This window comes from Diadema setosum, chromosome 3 (genome assembly GCF_964275005.1).
Source record: "Diadema setosum chromosome 3, eeDiaSeto1, whole genome shotgun sequence".
Taxonomy (NCBI): Eukaryota; Metazoa; Echinodermata; class Echinoidea; order Diadematoida; family Diadematidae; genus Diadema; species Diadema setosum.
In genome coordinates, this window is record NC_092687.1 from 32,405,546 (window position 1) to 32,423,632 (window position 18,087).

An 18,087-nucleotide genomic window follows, 5' to 3' on the forward strand; every position below is an offset into this window, starting at 1 on the left:
GATAAATAATCAATAATCCAAGAAAGTGCTAAGCCACGAATACCATATCTTTTTAATTTGTAAATTAATATATCATGATCTATGGTATCAAAAGCCTTTGATAAATCCATGAAAATTCCTATAAAGTGTTTTTTATTTGCAAAAGATTCAGTAATCTTATCTAACAATTGAATTATAGCTAAATCGGTAGAATGGCCCTTTCTAAATCCAAACTGATTAGGTATAAGTAGATCATTTACATGAAAAAAAAAATGTACAGACGTTTATGAATAATTTTTTCCAGAATTTTAGAAATACCAGGTAATAACGATATTAGTCTATAATTTGTTAAAAGAGAAAGGTCGTCTTTTCTTTTAAAAATTGGAACTACTTTCGCAATTTTTAATGAGTTTGGGCATATTCCAGAAGACAGTGAAAGATTGAAAATGTAAGATAAAGGTGTGGTTATTTGTTTGATGATTTTCTTCAGTATATAAACACTTATTTCATCATGGCCACTAGATCTACTTGGTTTTAATCTGCTAACAATCTCCAGTATTTCTTCCTCATTTGTCGTAGTTTGGTGGAAGAAATTCAGTAAAGTTTGAGTGAACATGTTTTATTTTTTATTTTTGAAGCTAATTGGGGGCCAATATTTACGAAGTATGAGTTAAAAGCATCAGATATTTCATCTGGGTTTGTGAGTTCTTTGTTGTCATTATAAAAAACGGACAATGTTTCCTTATTATTTTTACCTGTTATTTCATATATAGTTTCCCATAAACCATTTACGTTATCCTTTTGATTATCAAACTTATCGGAATAATACATTTTACGAGAAATACGAATCAAATTACTGAGTATATTTCTATACTTTTTGTAATCTGTAAAATGTTTTGTATTGTGGGTAGTAATCGCCAATTTATACAATTTATTACGGGTTTTTATTGAATTTATGATTCCCTTTGTAATCCAGGGATGTTTGTGATAGTGATAATGATAAGATGTCAAACTCATCAGTACTGCCCTCTACAGGTGCCTTCGTGGACACAAGCAACGAACATCACGTTCACCCTTTGATCCACAATACAATAGACACAGCATTCAATTCAATTAATGATGATGACTTTTTTGATACGGCCGGGCCTCCTTTGGCAGAATGTGAAGCAAATGTCACTCAAAATGATACTTTTTTTGATAATCATGTTTCAGATAGTTTTAATTCGTTGTCGCAAGAATTTGAATATGATTTTGACGTAGAAAACCAATTACAAAGTCCATCTTCTGAATATCTCACTCTCAACCAGTTTAATAATGTTGTTAAGGAGTATGATGATACCACCTTTTCTCTTATACATTTCAACATTAGAAGTATTAATAAACATTTGAAGAATTGCAGTTGTTTTTGAATAAACCCATCAGGCAAAAATTCTCAGTGATAGGTTTGACCGAAACCTGGCTTTCCCAGGATTCAAGTCTTCCATACGCTCTCGACGGATATGATTTTGTCGTTAACAACAGGCAACATAGGGTGGGTGGGGGCGTTGCGTTATACGTTTCACAAATGTATGATTATGTAGTTCGTGATGAGCTTAACAGCATGACTGATTGAATCTCTTTTTATTGAAATATCTGTTCCTGGCAGTAAGAATATTATCATAGGTGTAGTATATAGACCTCCTAATACAAACACTAAATCATTTTTAGATTATTTTTCGGATTTGGTGAAGAACCCAATTTTTATTCACAAAAAAATGCTTCATAATGGGAGATTTTAATATAGACTTATCAAAACAAAATAATATGTCACAAGATTTTTTTTGGAAATATTTTTATCTGCTTCTTTTTTGCCTTTGATATCTAAGGCCACACGAATAGTTAATGAATCTGCCACCCTTATTGATAATATTTTTTTGTAATATTCTTCCTCCTCCCGATTCCCTTATACTACTTTCAGATATAACAGACCATTTCCCCATCTCTACTAGTTTTTCTTTAAATGATAGTATTGATAATAAATATGGTTGTTTATTGAGACGAAGAATCACTCATGAAAACATAGCCAGTCTAGGTGCTAGTTTAGACATGACAGACTGGTCTTGTATCTTTGATACAAATGATGTAAATTTGTCTTTTGAATATTTTATGCAGAAGTTTCTTCGACTCTTGGATATCCATATTCCAAAACGTAGACAAAAACAATCTGATTATAAAAAAAATACCTAGGCTCCCATAGATCTCTAAATCACTTTTACGTTCAATAAACCGAAAGAATAATTTATATTATAGATTTAAAATGAAACCTACTGAGCAATTGAAACTTAAATATACTAGTTATAAAAATACGTTGACGAAAATTATACGTATAGAAAAGAGAAAATATTATACCAAGCAGTTATATTTGTATAGGCATGATATGCAAAACACATGGAAGGTTTTAAAGCAAGCAATGAATATATCAAATGATAAATGTAATATTACTAAAATTAGGTTTGAAGATGAAATCATTGAAGATTCTCATCAGATTTGTAATATTTTGAATAATCATTTTTCTTTAATCGGGGAAAACCTTGCAAGCAATATACCCCATTCAACGAAACATTTTACAGAATCTTTAGGTCCACCAAATTCTAGTTCAATGTTTCTTAGTCCAACATATAAGCAGGAGATAATCAATATTGTTTCAGATTCTAGTTCTAAAAAAAGTGCTGGACATGATGACATCAGTAATTTTCTTTTGAAGGGGGTAATATCTTCAATTGCGGATCCTTTAGCTCACATATTCAATTTATCTCTTTCCAATGGCATTGTCGATGAGAGCATGAAAATAGCAAAAGTTATTCCTTTGTTTAAAAAAGGCGACAAATTAGATGTTAATAATTACCGACCGATTTCTTTGTTATGTACATTGTCCAAAATTCTTGAAAAAATCGTTCATAAAAGAACTATTAATTTTTTTTTAAATTCAATCATATACTTTCAAATTCTCAGTTCGGATTTAGAAAAAAACACAGCACAACACATGCATTATTAACTTTTGTAGAAAAAGTGGCACACGCTATTGACAGATCTTCGCATCTAATAGGTTTGTTCCTGGACTTCTCCAAGGCCTTCGACACCATTAATCATGATATTTTACTTGATAAATTACATCATTATGGAGTGCGTGGGAAAGCCTTGGAGTGGTTCAGGAGCTACCTCATGAACAGGAAGCAATATGTCTCTTTGAATGGGTATAATTCACAAATGTTGAATATCAAATGTGGGGTCCCACAGGGAAGCTTATTAGGTCCGCTTTTGTTTCTTGTTTATATAAATATTTTTTGTAGGTCATCAGATATTCTTTCCTTTATTCTCTTTGCGGATGACTCAAATTTATTTTTTTCGCACAATAATCCTCTTACTCTTGTAAATACAATAAACTCTGAATTAAAAAATGTCGCCGAATGGATAAAGGCAAATAAATTATCTCTCAATCTTCAAAAAACAAAATATATGTTTTTTAGCAACTGTATAGAGAAACCACCGGTTGACATTATTTTTGATGGGACTCCACTGGAAATCGTTTCCCATATTAAATTCCTGGGAATAACAGTTGATAATAAGCTTTCATGGAAATTCCATATTGATAGTATATGTAAAATTATTTCACGAAATATTGGTATAATCAACAAGGTTAAATTTTGTCTTCCTTTGTCGTCCCTTATTACATTATATTCATCTCTCATATTGCCATACTTAAATTATGGTATTCTTGCTTGGGGAAACACATATCAAACATTCTTAGATAAATTACTTTTATTACAAAAGAAGTCACTCCGTATTATATGTCATACTGCATTTCTGTCTCATACTGACCCGTTATTTTTTGAAAACAAAATATTGAAAATCAAGGATTTGTATCTGTATAACCTAGGACAATTTATGTTTAATTATAATAAAAAAAAATCTTCCAAATATATTTGAAACGATGTTTCCAAGAAATCAGTCCGTCCACAAATACCCAACGAGGCGTTCGAATGAGTTTCATTTGCCCTTTTTCAGAACTCTTCTGGCTCAGAACACCTTTATTTATGATGGGCCAAAGTTTTGGAACTCACTTCCTAATGATATTGTAACAGTGCGAACTTTGAATTCTTTCAAGAATAAATTGAAACTATTTTTATTGAAATCTTATAACATATTACCGAACTAGGTTTGTTTCATTAACTCAATTAAGTTATCACTTATTTTTATGCATTAATCATTACACATCAATTATTTTCTATCATGAGAGTAAAATAATCTGTCGAATATAAGTTCTCCTCAAATATGACAGTCATCGAACAATGCATCATTGTGTCTATTCTTTGCTTTTAATATGTCCGCGCTTTTGTAGTTTTTCTGGTATATGTACCCAATCCTTATATTCACAATATCATTCAAGGGTGCGTATTACTACTCCTATACGTCCTGGAAATCTGTTTGCTTGTGTCCACGATGGCGTGTGTTGCAGTTTCATTTTTCCCCCATTTTGTTTTTTTCGTTCTTTCCTGTTATTTCATTTCTTGTCAGTTGACATTGGTTTCTTCGATTTTGTTTCATATATTTGTTTGTAGTTTCATGAAGCCATTATTTGCTTTTTATGTATTTCTGAGGGTCCCATATCGTACAAGCTTGGCTTTTTAGTGGGACCCTCCATTTCCATTACCATTCGTGTAATATGCATATGTATATACCTTATAAATGCAATTATATGTCGTTACTCATCATCACATGTATCTTGTTGATGTACGTTTATCGAAATTACTAAAAAATATTTTTTGTTGTTTATGCATTGAATATAATTTCTCCTGTTTATTTAATGGAAATGAAAATAAAGTTGAATGTTGAAAGTTGAAAGTTGATAATAAACATGATAATGATTACGAACTAGTTGTCATACTAATATATACTAATTGTGCAAGACGTGTTTAGTGTTCTTTCAGAAAGCAAGAGACGAATTCAACACAAAAAAACAAACAAAAAAGACCTATGATGTCATACATGTCGTTCTATGCGCAAAAAGAAGAGAAAAATATGGAAGAAAATGAAGAGTCTTGTGATTAAAAAAAGTAAAATTCTACGTGTGTTTCATAACCGGCAATGAATTCAACAAAAACGCAATAATAATGTTGTTTGCAGTAATATAAGAAATGTTGAAAAGTGAAGTCACAGAAAACAGATATGATACCAATGACTTGAACAGAGACAGAGAACGGAGACAGAGACAAGTATTCGATATAGAGAGCACTGACATCCACGGGGACGTGAACACGGACTTGCGGTCTTAAATAATGACATCAGTGACGGTACGTAAAAGGGAATGAAAAGCAGCCATCTGTACGCCTCGCTGCTTCTATATACAAACAAGACGGAATGACACGTACACAATATTGCCCCACCACATCATCCTTTTTATCTTTCAATTTTTCGATGTCAGAACACAATCATAAAACATTCACAAAAAGGTTTGATTCAGTTAGTACTAGTGGGGACTGCGCGCTTAAGTGTCGGAATACAGTCATGACAGACTTAAATTACAATTCAGGTAAATGGAAGTATAATCTCAATTTTCTACAGACTTTGAAGCTTTGGCTGTAAACAGTGCAAATATAATTTTATCATTTTACACTTCAACTACCAAAATGCTCGCTACAGTGATTACACACTGCAAACACTAACTCAACTGTGTAGGCTACCCACGTAGTACCGATGATATAAGACTTTGGTTGGCCTTTGGCCGCGGAACAAAAGCAAAATACAATAAAACAGTAATAAAAACACGACCGTAGTGTTTTGCATCGATTCAAAACTATGATCAATAATCATATACGACCAAACACACTATCTTTTCCTCGGTGAACGTTGGACTATAATTATCTCCTATTAAACGACAATGTCAACTCTATGTTGGATGTCACCTGATCTACTGAAAGATAGTCTTTATCTCCACAAACGGCTTCTTTGCAGGAACGATCGCCATGTTTGTATCAGTATTACTGAATATATTTCCTTAGACTCGGTTAGAAATTATTTGAGTTTTTGTCAACACGCTATTAGTATCGGAGAATATAAATCTTACTATCTGCACACACCAAAGGAAGCATTCGGCCTTCAGTCCCTACCGTAGGACTCTGCAATGAGAATGACCGGCCTTGTCCACGGACGAGGCGGCAGTACAGCGCCCTTGCCTCAAGGATATCGACTGAGCTTCAACTTCGGGACCTACTAAGTGTACATTGAAAGGAATGTGGCCGACTCTGGCCATTTTTTGAAAAAAAAAAGTGTTTTTATACATGTATAGTGACTATTTGAAAAGCTTTCTGGACTTTGGAAATGAAACTTGTGGTGACTTTTCTTTATAATATCCCGGTCTTTAACTACCCGTGATGGATAGAAGGTACGACCTCGTTCTGCTTCTGGTATTCACCGCGTCTGCGTGTTGTGGCCTAACTACAGAAGGTAAGTGTAACGGTTTATTGTCACTTGGTCTTGTATTGGGTAGTCTGCATCCAAGTCCGTCTTTTTGTTTGAGTTACTTTCTTCGACATGATATCAAACGTGATACAGAATTCCATTAGTGCCTTAGAAAACATTAATATATAGATTACAATGTACATGCTTCAAAGAAGAAAAGACAAATGTATCCATTGATTCCATTACGAATATACCACAATACTATTGCCAAGTGTGCAAATAATTATCTTTAAAATTATGCAGAAGAAAGACTGCCGTTGTAAGCGAATTCTCGAACACGTCGCAGCCCGTTAAACCCCATACTTACATATACAGTCTAGATGCAGAATGGAGAAAAACAAACCAACAAACAAACAATGAATGGCCCAAGTCCTGGACTTGGGTCATTCTTACATTCATATGAAATTTCACTCATTCATTTCAGGTACTTCCGGAGGTAATTAGGATTTATCATAATATATACATATATACACAAAATGAGTCCATGCATAAGATACAATTTCCCATGTCAAACTGAATTTGGCCAAAAATTGGACTTGGGTCGTTCTTATATTCAGTTCTTCAATTATCACAGAACCCCCTTAAAACACAAAACAACAAAAAAAGAAAAGAAAAGTATCGTTTAAAACAAAAATACTCGGAATACATAACTCAAGCTACTGTCAAAGTTATTTATTGTAGATCCGTCTTACAAGCTTGTTTTTTTTTATATTTGTCGTATTGTTTAGAGGCTTTTTATCCTCGTAGAGCGTTTGCTCATGATCATGTATTTCTGTTTAATTTGAGAGGCTACATTTGTCATTTGGAAGGCACGTCGTGGAGACTGCATACAAATTGTTTGTACACAAAATATCCATGAAACAATGTCAGCTCGTCTGAATAATCCTTTTGTGCCATCACAGAGTATTGTTGTATAAAATGATACCTGATTTAAATGCTTGCCTGTCTTTTGCTTGTTTCTTTGTTTGTTTCTTAGTGTTAGTTCCATATTGATGATATCGTACTCAATATGTTTCTTCAGTTGATTTTGCATTATATTATTTATCAATGAATAATAACGGCTGACATAAAATCAATGAATCTATCAAAACAAACTGAAATATTATTCTGAGGAGACCTTGACATGTTGAAAAGTTGATGTGCTCAAAATGGAAAAAAAAATCAGCCACTTATTAGAGAGAATAATTGCATACAAACAGAAAAAAAAGCATGTAAGGTATCTGTCAAAACAATACGAGCACGCACATTAGAGAATAGCATTTCCATAATATGCAATAACAGTACAGATTTAATCACCCACGCACACGCACGCACACACACACACACAGGTACACACACGGTTTCTTCCTTAAACCAAGCTGATATATCATCCTAATTATTGCTAAACCTGAAACGAAGCACTATAATGGATTTCAGCATGATTCGGATGAAGGACGCCTTTCGTATAAGGTTTACATTTTTTATTTTTGTCGTTGTGCTGTTAGTGGTGGACACTGTCCCCACCGTTCAGGGATGGAGAGGAAAAGTCATTCGACTACCATGTCACTTCCAAGGGGAACCTAAAGCTGTGGTCTGGGTCAAGGAGAGCAACTCAAATCAGCAGGCAAGGACGACCAAGGCTGGATTCCTCGATGAGACGTTTTTGAGCTGGGAGGAACGATTCGACATCGACAAGGACTTTAGGCTCGCCATCACTGACTTGGAAGTGGCAGATGAGGGTCTTTATCTTTGCCAAGTGGTTCTAAGGAATTTACAGGATTTTGAGAACTCCATCCTTTTGACAGTTGCCTGTAAGTATTTTTAATGCATTTCATGGCTATTTTGAAGCATTAATTATTTGTAACACATTCTGTAAGTTTGCATGTGTATGTGATAGCGCAGTGTGGTTGAAGGATTAGAAAATGAAAAACAGCTGTCAGGGACATAGACGTGAACGCTGCTTCAATATCCCTGTGTCAGGCAGTGTATCCAAATTTTGATTTGAAGAATAAAACATTCTATCCTCTTCAAGAAGAAGAAGAAGAAGAATGAGGAGGAGGAGGAGAAGAAGAAGGAAGTATGTATGCTTGCAGGTATGTATGTAAATTATTCTTATTTCTCACAAATAGCACAGAAGAAAAATATAATTATACAATACCAAAATTATACAACGCACAAAGTACATGAAACTTCACTGGAATGTACAACAGTTTGTCTCAATATAAACACAAAATATGATTTCTGTTTACATTAAGTAGAGTTGTGGTCATAACGCGAGAGATATGATGGGGCCTGCTTAAAAAAGCAAGCTTGTGCAGATCCCATGAACAATCAAATAGGGGGATCATAAGATAAAGTTATCTATTTAGACCATACTGTGACTGCGAAAACCGATTAGAATAAAGTTAAAGTTTGCCCATGCATTTCTTTCACTAAAAGTATGTTCTGTTTATAGTAAAAAAGTGATCTGCATTTAAAACTTGTTTGAATATTCAAAGTCATATTATAAACATACTTCATCTTATTCATATGCAAATTTCACATTGTATATTTTGTTAGAGAGGAAAAAACTCAAATAAATGATGTTAACTGAAACACACACAAAAAAAAAAACCACACAGAATGCAATGATATCGATAGCATCTAACTACGAGTGAGAACATTAACTTTGCAAACAACTATCGAGATCATCAATGATTCAAGTGGGTGTGAAGGTAGATTCATGGTGGAACAGCATGGCATAAATACATTATTCACTGTTATTGACAAGGTCATGTAGGTCACGTAGGTAGGACAGTAATATTTTCCCCCTTAAATGTAAACAATAAACACAACAGTCGTCCAGGAGTAACATTCCAGCAGGGTTCCTTGATCCAGACCGCGTGACTACGATAACCTATATGGTGCCATGCTCAGGGAATTAGAAAAATAAAATTGATGTAACTTCCTCCTCGTCAGCTTCCATGACACAACGATATCGCACACACGGAACAAGAGCAGAGATACCGCGATTATTGAATCAACCAGTTATCTGTATTCTACGAATATTTTTCTTACTTTTAGAAAGGAATACAATTCAAAAATATAGCAAAAAAAAGTGCACCAGATAACGGTATTTCATGTCTGAAGTGAAAAATCTCCCTCCCCTGCTCAGTTGCCCTGTCACTCGCACAGATATTCAACCTAAAAAAAAAAAAATCCCCCCATCATTTCAACGGATTGACGCTGCTGCAGGGGCAGAGCAGTGGACACTTGACTCTCTACCCCTCCCATTTATAAATATATATGTGTATTATATATATATTTTTTTCTGGTTGCCAAACAAGTTTTAACTTAGCATCACCCTACCCCCGCCTGAAGGTAACAAATGTGACCCGCCACGAGAAAAAGACCAATAAGGTGGAATTTTTTGTTTTTTTAGATTCCAACACAATCAAAGCTGAGATTCTAAGCTTTAAAATGATTTAACACACCTCGTATGGAAAAAGCAAACCTTCTATGCGTACACACACACGCACACACACACACACACACACACGCACATGTCTCAGTGGCAGCATTGTTCCACACGTTTATGAATATATAGCACCGAGTCTGGCATTGCGCAGTTGCATGCACAAACTTCGGTCGTTCGGGAATTTACGGACCATTACGTACCATCCGACTCTAATCCATGAATGCCTTGAATGAAGTAATTTAAAATCAAGAAAAAAATATTGGCCGCAGGATGCGGTGGGAGCCACCAAATGAGAGCCTAAATTTTACACTTTCTTCTTCTTCTTGAAAACACATATCATCACATTTGTCACCGAACTTACAACAGACATCAGAAGGGTGATAATGTAAACTCTTTCATAACCCAACAAACTTTAGGCTACAGAACCCGCCCGCCCCTTCCCCTTCCCTCCCCCCCCCCCACAAAAAAAAAGATATAAACTGGTTACACTACTGAACATAATTTCATTCGTTAAATGTTATTTGCATAGTAGATCCGGGGTCGAGTAGCCTCAGAATTGGGGCCAGGTTTAGAATCTAAATTCTTTTGTTTTTCTTAACTTTTTTTTTTACGTGTCATTGTGTAAACTCCCTGTGTGCATCATTATTCTGAGACTGCAACGTAGTAGTGCCTAGGGAATACATTTCGTTCAAATCAAATCAATGCAACTTTTACGGATTTATGTTTTCCGGACCTAAGGAGCTGCAGCAGAAGATGTACAGAAAATATCAGAGATTTGCCTTGCTGTAAAAATAACAACAATTGTATGACAAATCTATGATTGTCTTTCTTTCAAATGACCAGTAGCTACATCATTATTGAGACATGACTTTCACACACGAAACAGTGATACAAACTAAGAATTTATTTACAAATCCAGTAGAAAACAACCCTTGATAGTCAATTACCACATAAAATGCAAGATACATGCAAAAGAAATGGAAGCGCGAGAGACGATTTCATTGTACTGAGGCATTTGGCGATCCATTGATTGATTTGGGCTTGTTTCTGAGTTTGAGCAGAATATGCGAAGTTGTCATGCCGTCGACTTAGTCGAACGTGAGAACATGGCACATAAAGAGTTAACTATATGGCCCGATTATCTATATACGTGTGCATTGTACTTTGCATATGTAGTTTAAAAGTGTGATTGAATGTAGAAATGCCCCACTGGCCACCCTGAGACATTGTAAGATGAACCCTCCCCCCCCCCCCCCCTTCAGGTTTGCTATATTCCAATATACAGTATAATCTGCAGGAATGCATGGGAGAGACTTTACTCGTTTTAGAGGAAGGCGATCGCTCCTGGTCTCTATACTTTTTTTTTTTAATAAATATAGGGCCCGCTAGTAGTTGTGGTAAGCGCAGCGGTGGCAAAGAGAGAGCTTTGACAAACATGGTCATGGACGTATGGAATTGTCGATAAACGTGTGTCAAGAACGTGCTTTATGATGCAATAATATTATTATTATTTTTTTATTTCTCATTCTTCAGTTTTTTTATAATTTAGATCACCTAAGCCGAGTGCTCAAGACAGTGAGATTCACTCAGAGCATTTTCACCCCTCCCTTTTTTAAATCTACGATTGGTCCCTTTTGGACTGGTACGAACTTGCTTTCTCTTGTTTGTTGATGTTAACGTTGATTTGCAATAATGACATATTATTCATTATATGGCTATGGAAGTAAATGAAATGAGATAAAAATGTTCAATACTCATATTTAGAAACATATTGTCAAATTTTCTACAAGCTCGGGAGATACCGTGAATAAAATGCAATATACAAAATATACATCATGTACACCATCCCTCTCTACACGGCCCTCTTCATGTATGGTTTTCTGTTTCAATAGCGATAGCATCAAAACACGGAATCGAGGAATGCGTTGAGAAGAGCCAATCTCATCGAAGTCGGTGTACATACCAAACTCCCTCGGTCTCTCTTTCCTTTACACTTACCTGTGTCGTGAGTGGATTCAAGCCGAACATTTCCATGCTATGGACCGACGAGTCTGGGAAAAGACTAAATTCTACGGTTTCACGACAGACAACACTACCTGACAACACCTACAAGAGGATCGAGACAATCACTGTTTCAGCTCAACGTGGGATAGAGCAAACCTTTGCGTGCATGGCTACAGGAGACTCCCTGAATGGAACATCGACTGAGAAAATCACTCTTCTGCCTGTATCAGGTTTTTGGAAAACGTTGTAAATGTTGTGTTTTTAAATATTCAAAGATTACAGCTAAGCGTTGCTGACATTACTAAAAGTCTTCCTAAAATTTAGGGTACAAAAATGAGGTGAATATTTTGTTGTTATGAAGTTTAACAGGCTGATCCGCTCTAAAATTAAATGTCTTCTAAGAGGATCATGAGTCCATTTCACTTGAAATGATATGCATGCTAGAGATTTGTTATCTTTTAAGGCTTAAAGCTCATTCGATTATTTATATTTCAGTATGTGTAATGGTTGGACCCATTGTAACACTTTCCTCCGTAGCACTTCATACATGCATTAATATTGTAAAATCATCGTTGTATATTTTCGGTATACGATGAATGCCTCGTAAATCTTGAAATGAATCAGTGATTTCCGTTTAATTTGCCACGTCAAATTTCAGGAAAACATGATAAACTTGGTCTCATCATTGGACTGGTCGTTGGTTTACCTGTTGCCTTTTTCACTTTAATTTACATTGTTGGTAAGTTTCTAAAAAAAGAATACCATCCGGATTATCTTCCTCGAAAATGTTTTCTACTTGTTTTTACTCGCATATATATACATATATATATGAAGAGTTTGTTCGCAAAAGTCCATTTTTGAAAATGTTTCAGTATGGTCTCTGTCATAAAGTACAAAATGATACCTTTTAAATGATATATTGGTCAGTACATATAAAGGTACATTTTTGAAGTATGGTCAAAAGAAGCAAATTTTTTTCTTATTATTCTCTTTATTTTTCTTGACCTTTAATCGCAAATATCTCCATTTGGCAAATATGGACTTATCGGTTTTTGCGAACAAACTCTTGATATATATATGTATATATATATATATTTCTTTATACAATATGTATTATATCCAATCTAACTATTTGAAAGAAATCACACACTCTGGAGAAGTGTGAACCGAAAAAAAAGGCTCTGAAGTAGAGGGTCTATCTGTCAATTTAAGCGCTTTAATCTTTAACAAAAGGTGGTACTTGTCGATGAATGGGACCAAACAAGAAACAGGATGTAAACCCTTGGATCAACAAGAATTAAAGGATTGTCAGATTAAGTTGAAAATAAACATGATTTATCAACACAGTCTGTCAATTATTAATGCAAGCTACTAAAGCAGTAGCTTTATCCCTTCAAGAAATATTAAACTTGAAAGTGGAGAGTGTGCAAAGGATTAACAAGACATGAAAATCGACCTCTAAGACATGCCTGATCTCATAACTCTTAAAAAAAAGTTTTATAAAAAACTGTTGAATATGCACAATTCCTCTCCATTTATGATCACAAATTTAAGAATGATTTACAATAAAGATAATATCTTTCAGATAATATGAAAAAAAAAAAAGAATTTTATTGATCAAGAGGAGGGACATATTGTTCGACATGTGGTGCACGGTCACATATTGAATTCAAAATCCGTTAATTACAGTGGGGTTTATTTCTATGTTTAAAGATAAGAATTATGCCAATGAATATGTGAACGATATTTTCATGAAATTTTCGGCATGATTATAATACGTACAATCAAACATTTTGCAAAAAAACAAAATCAGATCTAACACTACGATGCTCTGATATGGACTTTTTTTTAAAGAGTACTCTCTTTGATTGGAAACAAAAACAATAAAGTTTGATGATGTACAATGGACGAAAGGGTCAAAGGATATCGAAAAAAATATTTATATACCACAAAGCATTATAGACAAACTAAAAATATCGCCGCAGCTTTTGCTATTATTGATGGTGAGTATGTTTGACAGGATTTGGCTGGAATTCCTGCTGGCGGAGACCACCAGTACAAAGGCGATTTGATGAGGAGGAACCATTCATGCTAGGTATGAGAAAAATATAGCAATGATTTGTTCAAAATAAAACCATTTTTTCTTTGCTTTTATGATAAAGTGCATTATTTTCAATGTTAAATGTAAAACAAGAACTTTGTTGAAATCGCGTTTGTTTGGTAGAGTGCATTATGCCTGATTCATTTATATCAGTAATTTATTCAATCGCGGCACAAACTTAAGTCCGGCGATTTTTCTTTCGTAGGTAAACTCAAATAAAATTCAACATAAATGTAATATAAATGACAGCAAATCTCATTAAAAGAAACAAAACAAAACGCAAAACAAAGCAACGAAAACAAACAAGACAGTCATGAAACAGTTGTTTCATCATTGTTATTACACATCTAGACGGAAACAAACATGACTAAAAGAAACCAAAACCGAAAGAGAAATATGGATAGAGTAAAAGCAACAACACTAGAAGAATACGTCTGTTAAAGTTTTAAAAAACCGTACAATCGATGCAAAAAATATCAATTTCAAAGTTTTGGTGTTTTTTTCTGACGGAATAAGGACACTTCTAGAGTTCATGACGTCATGTGTGGGCAACAATATAAAGAAAATTTGTGGCGAATTCCAAAAAACAAACAAACAAACAACTTTCATGACTATTACACATTCCATCAACTTGATACTGACACAGAAGAGTATTGTAATACTCCCTCTGCTTTCTGAAAGCAGTAAGTGTAGTGCTCTTAAGTCACGCTTGAAAAGTGAAAGGATGTTGAATATTCTTTCATATTCTTTATATTGTTGTCCACACATGATGTCATAAACTCAAGTAGTATCCTCATCAAGTGGTTCCGACACTAGAACTTTTTAAAATCCTTACTTTTCCATCGGTTGTCTGATTTTATCAAACTTTTGCTGTTATGCTGTCTTTATGTTGCTGTCTTCACTTAATTCACACTTCTCTTTGAGTTTTGGTTTCCTTTAATTGATAATATTCATAATTATACAGATACTATACGAGTGCATGCACTTCTTTGTAGTGTAGAATAAAAAAGACGAAAACAAACGAGAGAGAGAGAGAGAGAGAGAGAGAGTGAAAACGAGATATCGTCTTAAAATGAAATGAATATGTATAGTTAATTAGATAAAGAAAATAACAGAACAATAGAGAAGGAAACTGACCAGAAATTAATATAAATGATTCCATAATAATATAAGATGTGAACTGCTGGTATAATGACACAAATTCATTACCAAATTTGTTGTTTTCAGTGTTTAGATAGAAATGTAAAAATTCCCTTCTCTCTCCCTTTTTCCGTCTGCTCTCTCCGCTCTCTCCCGCTCTCTCTCTCTCTCTCTCTCTCTCTCTATATATATATATATACATATATGAGTGAGAATTTTGAACGATGTACAATTGCCAGTTTTCGCACCTTTAGAACCTTTAGAACACGCCAGGATGATCTAAGAAACCAGATTTTTTCATGTCATCTCAAAGATTGGTAAATTTCCTTTCTGGAAATATATGGTTTATTTGACTTTTGCCTGATATTTTTCATTTGACATGGACTTAAAGCGGAAAAATACGGTAAAAACGCTATTTTCACAATAATTTTTGTTTTTCAAACTAATGATGTGCATTTTTTATCTTACGTGGCATCTAATATCTGACCATGTTCTGGATCTGACATATCATGGGTATGTACCACAAAATTATAAGAACTTTATGAGCACGTATAAAATTACAGAGAACAATAATCAAAGTCCTAAACAGACGAACGTCCGTGATGCTTTTATTTCTACCGCTGCTGCAAATTCTTCTTTGTCGTCCCAACTGTAATGTATACGAAAATTTGGTGTTCCACCTAATGAACACATCCTGCAAAAATTGTACGTCTGCTGGCTGTACATGGGACGTAATATTCTTTTATGCAAAATTATACTCAGTTTTCGTCACGGACGTGCTTCCGCTATTTTCTAATAAAGATCGTAGCCCATTAAACGTTATTGGCGATATTGTTCTGAGTCGTAATCAACTATATAAGATCTAGCCACGCGAATTGTTTGGAGTTTCTGTCCATCCTTTGTCAAATGGGAACCGAAATTATGTTTTTTAGACGAACCTCCGAGAAAAAAAGAACGTCCGTGATAATTAAAACGTTTTCGAGTGGGACAGCATCTTGCTTTGATGGCGAAGGTGCATTTTACCTTTGGCTCTCTAGCCGAGGAGCTGCATGTCATTTTTGGAGTGGACTGAGGTTCGTCCGCAGTTTTTGGACCATGCAATTCACCGAAAACCAAGCAAATAATTAATATTTTCTCTGAAAATTCACCTCCTGACCCCCTCTGAGCAATACATATGTTGTAAGGATGTCAAATTTCTTATAATTTACATTGACAATACCTTTTCAAATTTTTGAAAGAGTTAGGAAGGCTAGGTACTCTCTGCCAATTAGTTATCCGTCCTGGAACATGACCCTAGTAGTAGAACGAACGTCCGTGACAATTCCAGCGAACGTCCGTGACGTATGCAATCCCTCCGATAGGGATAACTTGTCCCGAAAGTGTCCTGTATTCTTTACAACTTTTTGCTCCAATAGCGACAAATAAAGTTTTACAAAGTAAACAATGAGTTTAGAGCAGTAGTTTCAGAATTTTTAAGGCCCTATGTGATCATGTTGAACAAACAGTTGAAAATTTACTCACAATTTTACGCTTGTTTTCCCTCTAATTATACAAAAACAAAGTGATAGGAAAATGGAATTTTGCGTAATCTGCAATTTCTGTGCATTTAAATTTCTTTCTAATAAGGTTCTGGAGACAATTTGTACTGTTACAGGTTCTGAAAGTTTCGCTCACGGACATTCTGTCCGAGAAAGGAAATTTCTGATAATTACAAATATATCACTGCAGATAAAGTCAATGTTAGTTGAAAATATTAAAAAATCACCGAGCCGCTCATACCCAAAAGTGAATAACGTTCAGCACTCAATTTACTTGTAATAACAAACGGAAAACTTTTTGGTCACGGATGTTCGTTGGTACAATAAGTCAATGAATTACATAATAGGAGAAAGAGGATCAGTGCCATTTTTTAGTGACGGGTGCTCCAAGTGTTTATCTTTTGAGTATGGTAGCTGCCGACTCAAACAGAACACATCCAGTTTTGGTCTCCATAACGGACGTTCGCTGTAATTGTCATGATATTAAATGCCTTAATTCATTCTTATTTTTCTCTTCATGACGATTTTTCTCTCATTTCCTCAATAGCCTGAACATGCTGCGACCAAACAGAAAACAAAAACAGGACAAAACAAAACAAAACAAATCCGAAAAGTGCTACGCAATCACATTCAGGATAATGACGGAAGAAGTCTGTAATGGGCATGTGTTGAATAAGAAACGGAAAAGTTTCAAAAGGACGTGAAAGCAGTTGAATGAAAATGACTGAAAAACAGAGAAGAGATCGAGCTCAGACACACAGAGAAAAGAATTGCCAGTGTACTCCCGTCATACCAAATTCCTCTGGAGAAGTTTTTGTTTGTTTATATTTTTTATTCATCGAAATGCCGTCACAAGCGAACAAAAATAATGCAGTATACAATTATTGTCTGATGAAAACACACAATTCCTCCGTTTATCATCACATGGTGTTGTTTTATACTCATCAATGAAAAGCAATGTTCATTTGTAATTCTTTCCAAGATTTTTTTTTTCCCATTTTACATTTAAGAGACAGAGAGATCGTCAATTTGTTTGTACTTTTGTGCTTACTTTGAAAACACAATGTTAAAAAAGTAATGATTAAGAATAGGTTTAAGGTCGCACTTTGATACATTCGCTCTTCCAAAGAGTCGTTACTCCGAATGTCCAAAGGTTTGTTATTCCGAAAATGAAAAAAAAAAAAAATGTTTGTAGTTAATTCAGGAGGCTTGTTATAATAAACATGTTCTTATTCCGAAAGTTTGTTAGTCCGAAAAATAAATATTAAGGATCATTATTTTTAGGCCCGTTCTTCTAAAAGTGGAATGGGCCTGATATTCGTTTAGGTGAAAACGGTTATTGTGAGGTTTTGAAATTTGGAGGATTTTAGTTGTTAACTTGTTTCTCCACA

At 34.6% G+C, this 18,087-nt stretch overlaps 2 protein-coding genes across 2 annotated transcripts in view; both read left to right on the plus strand.

The window, feature by feature from the left end:
• The first annotated feature begins 6,389 nt into the window (after positions 1-6,389).
• The window catches only part of LOC140246789 (uncharacterized), a 246,896-nt gene continuing 235,198 nt past the window's right edge, over positions 6,390-18,087 (plus strand). Inside the window, exons 1-3 of the mRNA XM_072326121.1 lie at positions 6,390-6,462; positions 7,962-8,267; positions 11,806-12,147. Coding sequence (XP_072182222.1) covers positions 6,390-6,462; positions 7,962-8,267; positions 11,806-12,147 — 721 coding nt within the window. The remainder of the gene's footprint in view (positions 6,463-7,961; positions 8,268-11,805; positions 12,148-18,087) is intronic.
• The window catches only part of LOC140226628 (uncharacterized), a 58,551-nt gene continuing 58,303 nt past the window's right edge, over positions 17,840-18,087 (plus strand). The window contains 1 exon segment of the mRNA XM_072307077.1: positions 17,840-17,849. Coding sequence (XP_072163178.1) covers positions 17,840-17,849 — 10 coding nt within the window.